Below are 13,675 nucleotides of genomic sequence, written 5' to 3' on the forward strand. Positions count from 1 at the left end.
TACTGTGGTACCTACCCCCTTGTGCTTTACCAAGGCACAAAATGTGCCCGTAGAAAAAGATGGCCTCGTTGTGCAGGGTGGTGAACTCATGCCATAGTGATTCCAGTTGTAAATGGGCCAGAAAGTCTTGCCCTCTTCTGCCACTGGACGGCCAGAAACAGGTCACAACAGCCTGTACATACGGATTGTGATGAGGTGTCCCTCGAGTAACCCTCCGCAGGCTGCCTGAATCAACTTAGGGCCTGATTTAGCAATTTGTGACAGAGACGATTTAAGTCATGCGGAAAGTGGGCAACTGCCCAGGGCACCCATTTTGCAAGGTGCACCATGGAAAAGTGTTTTTTCTCTCTATATCATATCTATTTCCTTATATCAGTCGCCTCTGCCTGTCTACCTCTTTCTCAGATTCTATCTGACATCACAGAGGTTCCTTTAAATTTACTAAAAATTTGGTGTATGGCCACCGTCAGTTTTGATGGCCGTCCACCAAACTTTTGACATTATTTTGTTTTTCAGAAACAAACTCCTAAAACAAGAGACTAATGACCCTCACTCCCTGGGAATTCTCCTGTTTTCTGCTACTTGGCACAGGTGGGCAGGAAAAATAATCCATTACATTCTCCCCTTAAATAGGGCAGACGGTGTAATATCCTTCCTTCGGTGGTCTCTATTCCATTCGGCTATCGGAAGAGGTGTTTTGTTGTTGGAGCAGCTAGGGTAGGTCTGAAGTCTAAATCAGGCTAAATACAGTGTCTCTAGGTGGGTGCCATGCTGGAAAATGTTATTGGGAGTCACCTCCTTTCTGACTGGTCTATCAGTTCATCCTTTTATCATTCAATATCTATTCGCCATTCAATATTTACCATGCAGTCACCATTGAATCACTTTTTACCATCCATTCACCACCCGTTCACCATTCAACATCCATTTACTATTCATTCATTACTTACTATTCATTCGCCATTCACCAGCCAGCTGCTATTCACCATCCAATATCCATTCATAAACCATTCAGCATCCAGTGACCATTCACCATCCATCCAGTCACTCTCCACAGCCCATTTACAGCCCTTTTACCATAGACTCCACACCCACCATCCCTCCTCTCAAAACCCATCTGTTCACCAAGGATCCATCCATTTCCCATGCATGCATGGTTTCAGGCATTTGGCACAATACTTCTCACGACCCCTCATATAACCCACCACCAGGGTAGGACTTAGACAAAATATAGGCCGGGGAACCAAAACAAAATGGCCCCCATTAACGAAGCAGATAGCTAGAAAAAAAGTATAATATCAGGGAAATCAGCTGTAAAAACCGGCCCACAACTGCTAAATAACTGTCTGCCACACTGACCTGTCAGACCAGCCCAGCGGGCACTGCCTAAGTGCCTAGAGGCCAGTTGGACCCAGCCCACAGCCTCCCAGAACAGAACAGGTGCCCTTGTGAATTGGATGCAAAACTGCAGCTGTGGACCCCAGAACCTGACTCAAAATACCTGAGGTGGCCTCAAGGAGTGGGGACAACACTTCAGATGGGCCACTAATGCCAGGCACAATACAAAAAGGTGGCCTTCGGAATGAGCCATGATATTGTAGAAATGGTCTTTACGGATAAGAACAATACTCCAAGAGAGGCATCAAGAAGCACGCGTCAATATGTGCCAAAGTGTATGCACGTGCCGCGAAGTATGCTTATGCATAAGTGTACTAGTGTGAATGAAAAGATTAATTAGTGAATTAGAATGCTGGTATTGGGCTCTATGCAGGGGCCATCTTTTTCATTTGTTTATAAAAACCTTAAGTATAGGGAGAGTGATCACATTATCAAAACACTAGCAATCAAAATCACAAAATGTCAACACATTTATTAATTAATTTATGATTCGATTAAAGATTATATCGAAGCTAAATGGTTTTCAAATTGTCTGGAAAAAGACAATGTGCTGTGCATCTCACAAACTGCAGAAATCAAAAGATCGTGTGCAACTGTATCAAATGGCAATTATTTCAAAATTGTCAGTAGTTGGAGTAAATATTGGTGGTTACAATTTACAAATAAATTAGTTAAAGTCTCTCTCATTGACAAAAAAGTTACAAAATATAGAACCATGCTGACAATTTCTTCATTTGCTGATTATGTCTAATGTGAAGAAACTCAATAAAGGATGAACATCTGTATAGAGAAACATATTATAAAAGAGGATGATTTGGGGTAGATATTGGACAGGGAGCAAGAAGAGAGGAGTGCTTAATATAGAATCTTTCTTTTGTACAAGTGAACTGTCACCCTAAAATCTGAAACACCAGCAGTCGAGATTCTAGAGGCAAGTGAACACAATGAGGAATAATTAAAATAGAAATCACAAATTTAAACAACTCACAAAAAAGCCAAGACGAAAAGGAGCCAGGCGATGCATGTATAGCTGAATACCACCAGTGTACAGTTGTTTCATGTTTATACACCATTCCAACTTTAATGTGACCAGTTGTAGATCCTTGGAATTTGCTCCAAATTGGCCCAGTGGAATCAAAGGGGAAGCTGAGAGTGTGTGTGTTTGTATAATATGAACCTAGCGTAAAGGCAGCGGAGCGCTGTACAGGGTCAGAGACAAGCATACAGTCAATCACTGGTAGGAGAGGTAGCAGGGCTGTGGGCGCAGAGGAGGACTGTTGGCATCGTACAAGGTGCATCTTCAGCTCTTTCCTAAGTTGGCGAAGTCTTGGAGTGGTCCTCATGGATTTAGGGATGTTGTTCAACATCGCGGGTGCGTACGTGGAAAAGGCCAGCTACCTTGTGTATTTTCCTCTCTAGACTTGTCTCCAGTCTGATGGGAGTCCTGGTTACGGGTGTGCTGAGAACCACCAGAGCTGGTGAGTTTGTCTGCAAGATCATTTAGCTTGCTAGTCCTGAAGGTTTTGTAAATGTTGAAGCTGAGTGAAGTTGCTTTTTGATTGATCAATGAGTATTTGAAAAGTTTCCAGTTAACTTTATTCCAATACGTACCCCTGCACATCAAACAGTGGCGACTACCTAAGTCTATTGTTCAAGTGCCAAAAGGACCTGAAGGTTGACCACCAAATGATTGAGTTTTTCATTTTCATCATTGGTCCGTGCACTAGAAGGTCGGTAATTGAATGCTGAAGGATAAATACATGTGATCGAGAAACATGACATCATCTGACATCATCAGCATAACTGAGAGTTCGAATGTACTCCCCTTTAGTCCAGGAGGGTTTATACAAGGAATGGCCAGGGAGATGTTACAGTCAGGAAGATAAGAAAACCATAGGGAGTCAAGACACATTCCTGGCACACTCCTGACTGCTAACTGTTCTTGGTAAATTTACTGGTTATGATCTCACAATGGCCTTAATGTGGAATACAACTGAGGCTCAGAAATCCTCATCATCTTGTGTCATAGAGGGGACCAGTCAACAGAACTGAAGGCCTTCATAAAGTCGACAATGTGCAATACCTTGGTGAGGCCCTACTGGCAATAACTGCTTAGGCCAAGGAATTACGTAAAACAAAGTAACTCATAAGAAAGCCCATTTGCGTTGCAGGGAAGACACCATTATCCTCAGCCCAGTCAATCAGACAGGGTGATAGAACTGTAGTAACCACCCCCAGGAGCTGTGCCGCCTGTCGCCTTCAAGCCAGCCAAGAATGGAACTGATAGAAATCTGTAGATAAGATAGGGCATCGAGCAAATATCCAAATGCATGCATGCATAGATGGCTGTGTTTATGTGTGGGTGTGTGGTATGTGAGCATGTGTACCCCCTGTGGGTGTGCATGGGGGCGTAAACATGAGTGCATATGTAAATTGTGCGTGTGTATATTTTACTACATAGGCCTGTCTGTGGCGTGCTTTTGAATGTATAGGATAGTCTGCGTTTCTATGTATATATGGAAGTGTCTGTATTTGTGAGGGTGCTCTAGGTGTGTGCATGGGTGTGTGAGCGTGTGTATCACGAATAGGCGGGGATAGCCACTTCTTCCATCCCGGAGTGATATCACGCTGCCCTCACACAAACTTCTTAGTCATTAGATTTCCCCACCCTGAGCAAACAGGTGTAATTGTGCAAAGTCTTCTGGCTTTCTGACACCTCCCAGTAAGAAGTTAGACACTAAAGTCACATGAATGATGGCTGCTCTCATTCAAAGACCTCAGACTGGTATTCTACCCAGCTATCCTTTCCCACTTGAAGTCGTCATTTTTTTTTTATTACCCGTAAAAATCAGATGAGAAGCACAGAAATACAACCAAGTATTTGTGGAGAGAATTATTTACTATCTGAACTCCAAACCCCCTACAGTTGATGAAAGTGTTTGTGATCTGTGATGCAGACACCTCCAAACAATGAATCTCTGTTCTACACAACACTCCCTTTAGCTTATGGGACGCCCAGCCTCCAAATGATTTATCCTTAAAATGGTTCAGGAAGCATAAATCGACCACAGACATAAACACGTACAGCAAAGTTCTGCAAAAATATACTCTATGGGGCAGATTTACTAACAAGTCATGCAACACAACGCAGTAAGACAACCTGCTAGCCTACACTGCATGACAGAGAGAGGGCATGAATGTGGCATAATTACTAAGATATGTAGCATTCCTGCTCGCTCCCTGCGCTGGTGCAGAGTGCAGCCTAGCGCCAACAAACGCACCCTTGCGCCATAGTGCAAGGGTGCTACATTACAGCCAGGGTTGTTGTGCAAGACACCTTCCTGCAAAAAAACAATACTCTTGGGCTGTTTTCTCTTTCTACACCCATCTCTGTTGGGTATTACTAAGCATGCCCACCACAGAGTGGGCATCTAGGTAGAAGATCATCTCCCTACAACCAAACCTGTCAGGAAGTGTCTGTGCCCACTTCCTGTCTGCCCTCCATTTTGTTAACTCAGTAGAGAGGAGCTTTTGCTGACCCAAAATTGAGACCTTGTCCAGAATACAGAAGAGCCCAGACTAACCCTTGCCCTGACATCCATTAACTCATACATGATATGCACAAGCAGTTCACCAGGGAGTCTCTCCAATGTTTATCTCTTTTAAAAAGGGTAGTGGAGGTGACCCTTCAAGGCTGTGGAACTCACATGAAGTCTACACTAGAGGCAGGTAACAAGGAAAAAAATAGTCATACACTATTTTAAGTGTGCACTTGGGCTGCTCCTAAAGTTAGCCTGGGCTTTAGGTTGTCTCTGGGAATCCTAACCTGTTGCAGCTGTCTCGTCACAGTGCCTAGACAGGGGTACATGAAACCAGATACACCGAACAGGAGGTTGGTGCTGGAAATGTCAAACTTACCATTTTGTGGGGTTTCTTACTATGAGAAGGGTGGTGTGCAGAATTTTAAAAATGGTTTGAGATGATGTTAAAGGGGTTTAGGAACAGAGACACTTCAAGAGCCAATGACCAGGGAGTGACAGCGACTAGAAGCCACTGCACCGCTCGTATAATATTTTATGAGCTATGACCCTGAGTCTCGGTTCTCCTCCATAAAGGTGTTGACTACCTGCCCCAGCCCTACCAGCCTCTAAGTGGCACAACCGGCCTACCTCTACCCTTTTCTGAAATGTGACTAGTTCTGCCTTAATACTGGCCTTCTATCCAAACAAGTCGGTCGGTAAGTCCCCACGTTTATTACATGTCCTTCTCTCTGCCCCAGCCCTCCCGGTATTTCAACTTGTTAGTAGTACACCCGCTCCGGCTATAGTCTAACCCACACCTGGCTCAACTAGAGAAACAAAGGCACAGATGGCAAGGTCTGAGCTGCGCTGGCAGAGAGAGATGTGTGGGCGAAGCTTGGTCCCCGCCTCCTGGCTGTGTGAGAGTCTATTGTGCACTATCCCTCACTTCCGGGGCAATTACAGTATCCGGGTCTCCTCGGATGAAAGCCACCTTTCAGCGCCAGGCATCCAGGTCCTGACACATTCCTGCCTGACGGCCAGCTGCAGAGACACAATGCGTCTTACTCCTGGGGGCACCTTGGACTAGCAGACTGCGCTGCTTGGGACGGAACATGCCCACCGAAGACTTACTCCCGCGATTTGCCCAGATTTCCACCTTTGTGGGGAGAATTACAAACACCCCTAAGAGTGAGGTCACAAATGTACTCGTCTTGGGGTTCCAGGAGGGGTCCTGCTCCCACGCCGACTCCTAGATTGTTTCATTCACAAGACTTAGCATTGCAGACATGGGCGTTTCCATATCATTTTTGTCTCCAAATGCGAAACATTGTTTAATTTAGAGAAATCCCTTCGGGTTCACCCATGAAAAGATGGGAGTGTGTGGGACCCCGTAACCCCCATTTTGCACACTACTTTTTTAGCGCCGCATTTGCGCCGATTTTTGACGCAAAAGCGGCGCAAACTTACAAAATACAATTGTATTTGGAAAGTTTGCGCCGTTTTGCGTCAAAAAATGACGCAAATGCGGCGCTAGAAAAGTATAAATATGGGCCTTACTTTCTCCAGCTTGTGGCTGATGACTTGATCCAGAACACCTACAAGCGAAGAAGTAAAGCCCTGTGCGCTACTCATAAAAATAAAAATGAACTACAGCGCTCAGCCTGGTTGTGAAAAAGCATTGCAAATATTTATGAATACAATAAAGTAATGACTTTGCAGGACTTTTTACGTCGGGCCTCTTTACCATTATCGCAGACACTCCTGACGGTGTTGGCAACAGGAATTACCAACTCCATCAAAACTACAGATTTTGCTGTTCCACCAGGTGATCTCACCAAAAACTCTCAATGACATACCAGGGGTAAACATGCGGGTATTCGTGTATGTCAATCCTCAAAATCCCATAATGCAGAGCTTTAATGCCTTCAACATCCCTGTAGAGTTACCAATGCCCCTGAGGGACAATATTAGGCCAAATTCCATCCAGCTCACAATCCTGCCTTAGAGGGTATCTCAAAATTCTCAATGACCTCTCTTCTACCACGGTCCTCCAGATAGGCAGACCCAACCATAAACTATAACTATCCACTGTGCCATGTGCCTCCCTTCCACCACAGTCCTCCACACTGGACCAAATCTGTGATTATAACTACCCACAGAGTCTTGTGCCTATGTTCTACCACGGTCCTCCACACTGGCAGACCCAATCCATGACTGTAACTATCCACGGTGCCTCTCTACTACCACAGTCCTCCACACTGGACCCAATCTGTGACTGTAACTATCCACTGTGCCTTACGCCTCTTCTACCACGGTCCTCCACACTGGACCCAATCTGTGACTGTAACTATCCACGGTGCCTTACGCCTCTTCGACCATGGTCCTCCACACTGGACCCAATGTATGACTGTAACTATCCACGGTGCCTATCGCCTCTTCTACCACGGTCCTCCACACTGGACCCAGTCTGTGACTATAACTACCCACAGAGTCTTGTGCCTCTGTTCTATCACAGTCCTCCACACTGGCAGACCCAATGCATGACTGTAACTATCCACGGTGCCTTACGCCTCTTCTACCACGGTCCTCCACACTGGACCCAATCTGTGACTGTAACTAACCACAGTGCCTTACGCCTCTTCTACCACGGTCCTCCACACTGGCAGACCGAATCCGTGACTGTAACTATCCACGGTGCCTTACGCCTCTTCGACCATGGTCCTCCACACTGGACCCAATGTATGACTGTAACTATCCACGGTGCCTATCGCCTCTTCTACCACGGTCCTCAACACGGGACCCAATCTGTGACTGTAACTATCCACGGTGCCTTACGCCTCTTCTACCACGGTCCTCCACACTGGACCCAATCTGTGACTGTAACTAACCACAGTGCCTTACGCCTCTTCTACCACGGTCCTCCACACTGGCAGACCCAATCCGTGACTGTAACTATCCACGGTGCCTTACGCCTCTTCTACCACGGTCCTCAACACGGGACCCAATCTGTGACTGTAACTATCCATGGTGCCTTACGCCTCTTCTACCATGGTCCTCCACACTGGACCCAATGTGTGACTGTAACTATCCACGGTGCCTAACGCCTCTTCTACCACAGTCCTCCACACTGGACCCAATCAGTGACTGTAACTATCCACGGTGCCTAACGCCTCTTCTACCACAGTCCTCCACACTGGACCCAACCAGTGACTGTAACTATCCACAGTGCATTACGCCTCTTTTACCACGGTCCTCCACACCTGACCCAATCTGTGACTGTAACTATCCACGGTGCCTAACGCCTCTTCTACCACAGTCCTCCACACTGGACCAAATCTGTGACTGTAACTATCCATGGTGCCTTACGCCTCTTCTACCATGGTCCTCCACACTGGACCCAATGTGTGACTGTAACTATCCACAGTGCCTTACGCCTCTTCTACCACAGTCCTCCACACTGGACCCAATCTGTGACTGTAACTATCCACAGTGCCTTACGCCTCTTCTACCACAGTCCTCCACACTGGACCAAATCTGTGACTGTAACTATCCATGGTGCCTTACGCCTCTTCTACCATGGTCCTCCACACTGGACCCAATGTGTGACTGTAACTATCCACAGTGCCTTACGCCTCTTCTACCACAGTCCTCCACACTGGACCCAATCCGTGAGTGTAACTATCCACGGTGCCTTACGCCTCTTCAGCCATGGTCCTCCACACTGGACCCAATGTGTGACTGTAACTATCCACAGTGCCTTACGCCTCTTCTACCACGGTCCTCCACACTGGACCCAATCTGTGACTGTAACTATCCACAGTGCCTCTCTACTACCACAGTCCTCCACACTGGCAGACCCAATCTGTGACTGTAACTATCCACAGTGCCTCTCTACTACCACAGTCCTCCACACTGGCAGACCCAATCCGTGAGTGTAACTATCCACGGTGCCTTGTTCTATGAGTCAGTACCGAAGTCCCCCTTAATATTAAGTGTGCTGAAGGGCTTGTGGCAGAAGGCACAGCGTTGGGTCCAATGGGGTGGCTCTGGGGTGAGGATGTGGGGTCCAGCGAGGTGTCACATTGGTCAGTACTAGGACCTATCCTTCTCAATGCCCTTATAAGAGATGTCGCCGACCCCCTGGTATCAATGTACACCTCTCACTGGAGGACTCCAACATCTGCAGTGGAACTCATGATGCCCAGGAGAGAAGAGTGAAGTAGCACAAACGAACATTCACCAGTATAGAATCATATGTATACAGCTCTTCATACACCAGCTCAGCAAAGGTAATACGTTTGAGGAGTGAGAGTGCGTTTTGGAAGCCTTTGGTCACCTGATAGGGTTCTAGCATCACATGACACATGGACGTACATTCACCAAAATGCCAGGGGTAGCGTACTTTACCTCAGACAACATGTGACCTTTACTTTCAGTCACTCACACACACATGCTTAAAAAATACACATCCACATACTCTCGCACATAAACACACTCCCTCGCAAGCACGCAAGAAACATATATTTAAAAAAAAGACTTACCTCAGCTTTCAGTTTGGGACGTGTTCCATTTTTGTTACACAAATAGTGAATAATGTTATTCACAATTTGTTAAAATAATAATACTTGACACAAAACCAGGAAAGTGGAGCCCCGCCCGACGTTCATTAGAACGAACAACCCACGTGTTTCAGGCACTGATTTTGCAACCACCGAGGCCATGGATCGCAAAGGCAGTGCCAGGGGTCGCATCTCGCAAGGGGTAAGCCAGGGGTCGCTCCTGCGACCCCTGGCGACCCCTAGATGATGTACATGAATTGCCCCTGACTAGCACTGTCTAAAGTTGTTTTTTGAGGACCAGAGACATAATAATGTTTTAGGAAAGACAGTGACTATGTAAAATATTTGTATTTCATTAAGTGTATGTACATTTATCCCCTGGATTTCTTGTGAAAACAGCAAGCCTCCAGCCCTCTCGGGCCGTCTTTCAGCAACCAAACCTTACCCCTCACTCTGTTTGGGAAGGAAACGCAATGCGTCCTGGCAGTTTTGAGATGCACGGGGAAAAGTTTGACTAGAATAAAAAGTGAGACCCAACCTAAGGAATTCTTCCAATTCAGAATAGTTTTGTCCACTCTGCAGTTGCGGGGGCTGAAACGGACGATAACCGCCCCCATGCCCAGTGACTGAACTGGAGTGGTCTGGTTCAGTCATATCTTGAAGGCTAGAACCGTGCCAAAAGTAGCTTGCTTTATGGAAGCAAGGCTGAGCCATAGGAAGTTTCTTAGAAGATAAGCAGGCAATCGAAAAGATCGTACAATGTAAATACAGTTAAAAAATGAGAGAGGTAAAGTACAGAAACGTTCAAAATTAATAAGTATTTTTTATAAATCAAGTACCAAAAGGGACAAAGTGTTACAAACATGTAAAATGTGAAAGTATGAAGCTGAATTAGAAAGGGGCAAGAGACATTTAGATACACCATAGTAGAGCATTGAATAGAGAGGGGCGCATTCTTCAGCAGTGTTTTTAGAACACCGGACTAGTTGTCTGGGCGGAGGCCAGAAGTTATATGTAGGAGCTCATCAAACAAAAGGTGCCCCCCCCACCCATGCACTGCACACCATGTAGGGTTATCGGTACCCCCTCCCACAGTGCCTAGGTCGCATTGGGTTGCAGCCTGTAAACAGCAAACCATGTCGTTGCTGTAAATGTATTTATATAGCGCTTACTACCCCTGACAGGGCGTCGAAGCGCTTTTCGGCAAGTAGCACACTACTCTGGAACCCAGAACGATTATTGGTGGATTAGTATAGGGAAATGTGAGTACAGTATTAGTATGAGTTGATCTGAGCAGAGGATATGTGGGTCGTTAGTAGGTTTGAATAATGGGTGGATAGAGGAGGGAAGAATCCAGAAGGGTTAACTGGGAGTTTATAGTAATAGGATGAGTAAAGGAGAGACGGAGGAGGGATGAGTCTGTGGAAAGTGTGGTATTGCATTTATCGGGTGCAACCCTGCACTCCTACTATGAAAAGAGAGAGCCAAAGAGACAGCTAGAGAATGAATCATAAGAGAATGCAGGAGAGGAAAAGGAGAGAGAAAGAAATGTTAGCTTCAAACACAGGATTTATTTCAAGCAAGAAAGATATGAAAGAGAAAAGGTGAAAAAGGAGAAAAATACCGATCAGTATACAAATATTGAAGGTGACTTACCCTCTTAACCAAAAACCCTTCTTTTATTGTGACGTTTTCCTCTTCCATGCTGCAGCTGGTGTGGAGATGTCTGCCACCCGGGCCCCTCTGCCAACCCTCTGAGCCGGTGTGGAGAGGTCTGAGCCCCGGTCCCTTCTGCCAACCCTCTGAGCCGGTGTGGAGAGGTCTGAGCCCCGGTCTCTTCTGCCAACCCTCTGAGCCGGTGTGGAGAGGTCTGAGCCCCGGTCCCTTCTGCCAACCCTCTGAGCCGGTGTGGAGAGGTCTGAGCCCCGGTCCCTTCTCCCCACCCTCTGAGCCGGTGTGGAGATGTCTGTATCCCGAGCCCCGGTCCCTTCTGCCAACGCCTCCAGGCTGCAGGAGTTTTAAAGCCTGGGCCTGCCTGGCCACGCTTCACCCCTCCCTCATCAGCGGTGTGACCTCACCTCCTCGCAGCCTCCCACCCACCGGTGAGACAGTGTACAAACAGTGCCCGCTGGCTGCAGCGGAGGCCGGCCCCGGGGCCGGGAGAGCCCGGATCTCAGACTGCATTCCCCCCTGGCCTGTCATCGCACGCTTCGGCGGCTCGGACGAGAGGGGCCGCCCGGTGACTCAGATGCCAAAGCAGACGGGTCTGACAGCTCGTGGAAGGGATCAGACGGGCCTTGCTCTGCACTCCGGTGTGATCTGTAATCTTACACCCCAGCACCAGCCCTACCGTCCTGCGTAACAACGGGGGTCTGATGTCAGGGGACAAGCATTCACATAGCTGCAGCATGCTTACTACGTTTTTAATTTTCAACAAAATAATAAAGGGCATTAGAGCACTTTTCATGAGCACTAGATTATGTTAGACAAGTCCAAGGTTACACCTGGCATCCTTGGTGTGGTTCCCCTCACTTTTTGCCCTCTGACCTCCTGTTTTTCTGACCCATTTTTGCTGGCTTCAGGATTCTGTGCGCTTTACCAGTGCTGACCAGTGCTAAAGTGCAAGTGCTCTGTACTTCAAAACATGGGCACATTGGCTTATCCACAACTGGCATATTTAATTTACTTGTATGTCCCTACTAAAGTATTCTAAATGTGCCCAGGGCCTGTAAATTAAATGCTTGTAGTTGGCATGGACCACAGATTGTGCCAACCACTACAGTAGCCTTCAAACATGTCTTAGGCCTTCCACTCCAGAACCTGTGTATGCAGCTTTAAGCTGTCATTTCAACCTGGTAATGGTACACATTTGCCAGGCCCAAACCTTCCTTTTTATTGGATATGTCACTTCTAAGGTAGGACCTGGTTAGCTCCAATGACAGGGTGGAATATATGTAAAGAGTTGGACGTGTATTTTTTAGCATGTCCAGCTAGTGAAAAACTCTTAAGTTAGTTTTTCACTGCTGCAAGGCCATCTCTCCCACAGGTTAGCATTGGGATTGCCTTAAACATCTTTTAAGTGTAATTTCCAAATGGGAAGAGATAGAAATATGGAGTTTAGTGCCTCTGGACTGACAATTTAAAAATCACAACTTATAGTGAAGTTGGATTTGAAATTGTAAGTATGAAACTGTCACTTTTAGAAAGTTGGCATTTTCTCATTTTAACCATTCTTTGCCTTTGCCTGTCTATGAATACGCATCTGGGTTAGATGACAGCTAGGCGTTGTGCAATCCCTCTAAACAGTCAAACACAAAGGTAGCTTGGGTGTGACATTTGTATCCTGATGGGCCATCACCTGGCTGATGGATCTTCCTGGGGTAGATGGGAGGGAAGAGCTGACACCTACCCCTAAAAAAGGGCTGTGCATCTCCTCACACAAAGGGCTGCTTACCTCCCTGTAGAGTGTCTGGGGCCAGGGAGGAAGGGAAGGGACCTTGTCATTCTCAAAGGCCTCTTTTGAAGTCTCCCTCACTTAAAAGACACATTTTGCTATAAGTACTGGGCCCCAAACCCTACCAAATCAGTTCACTTTTGAGTCCCAATGAGATTCTGCCAAGAAGAGGAACTGGGCTGCCAGAAGGGACTGCCACTTTGTTAACTGCTCTGTTGTGTTGGCCTGCTGCCTGCTGATTGCTATGCTGCTAGAAGGGACTGTCACTTTTCAACTTGCTCTGCTGTGTTTGCCTGCTGCCTATTGCAGTAAGAAGGGCCACTCCTTCTCTACAACCTCAAATGACATCTCAAGTAACTCCAAGGGTTGTTGGATTGCCCCCTGTTGGAAATCTCAGGGGCATCAAAGATTTCAAATGTGCAACACTGCTGTGGGACTCTGTCATCCGTGAGTCCAGTAGTAGTGCGTCTCAACGAGGAGCCGTGTGTCTGACTGCTCAGCGTGTGTGACACGCTCCATCTAAACAGCGCGTGCCGATCACTCTTTCATTTACCAAGTCATCGCGTTGAGTGCTTCTTCGTTCACCAAGTCAGTGTGTGCTGAGAGCTTCTTTGTTTCCCAAGTCAGCGCACGTGAAGTGCTTCCTCATTCACTCAGTAAGCGTGTGCCGAGCGCTTCTTCATTTGCCAAGCCCGCGTGTGTAGCGCTTCTTCATTTACCAGCCCAGCACGTGGAGCACTCCC

The 13,675-nt window shown here is 46.9% G+C and overlaps 1 protein-coding gene across 1 annotated transcript in view; it reads right to left on the bottom strand.

Annotated features, from left to right (window-relative positions):
* PLEK2 (pleckstrin 2) overlaps positions 1–11,814 on the bottom strand; it is a 36,748-nt gene extending 24,934 nt beyond the window's left edge. The window contains exon 1 of the mRNA XM_069208876.1: positions 11,135–11,814. Coding sequence (XP_069064977.1) covers positions 11,135–11,182 — 48 coding nt within the window. The 5' untranslated portion in view covers positions 11,183–11,814. The remainder of the gene's footprint in view (positions 1–11,134) is intronic.
* Between the last annotated feature and the right edge of the window lie 1,861 nt (positions 11,815–13,675).

This window comes from Pleurodeles waltl, chromosome 9, assembly GCF_031143425.1.
Source record: "Pleurodeles waltl isolate 20211129_DDA chromosome 9, aPleWal1.hap1.20221129, whole genome shotgun sequence".
NCBI classification, from domain to species: domain Eukaryota; kingdom Metazoa; phylum Chordata; class Amphibia; order Caudata; family Salamandridae; genus Pleurodeles; species Pleurodeles waltl.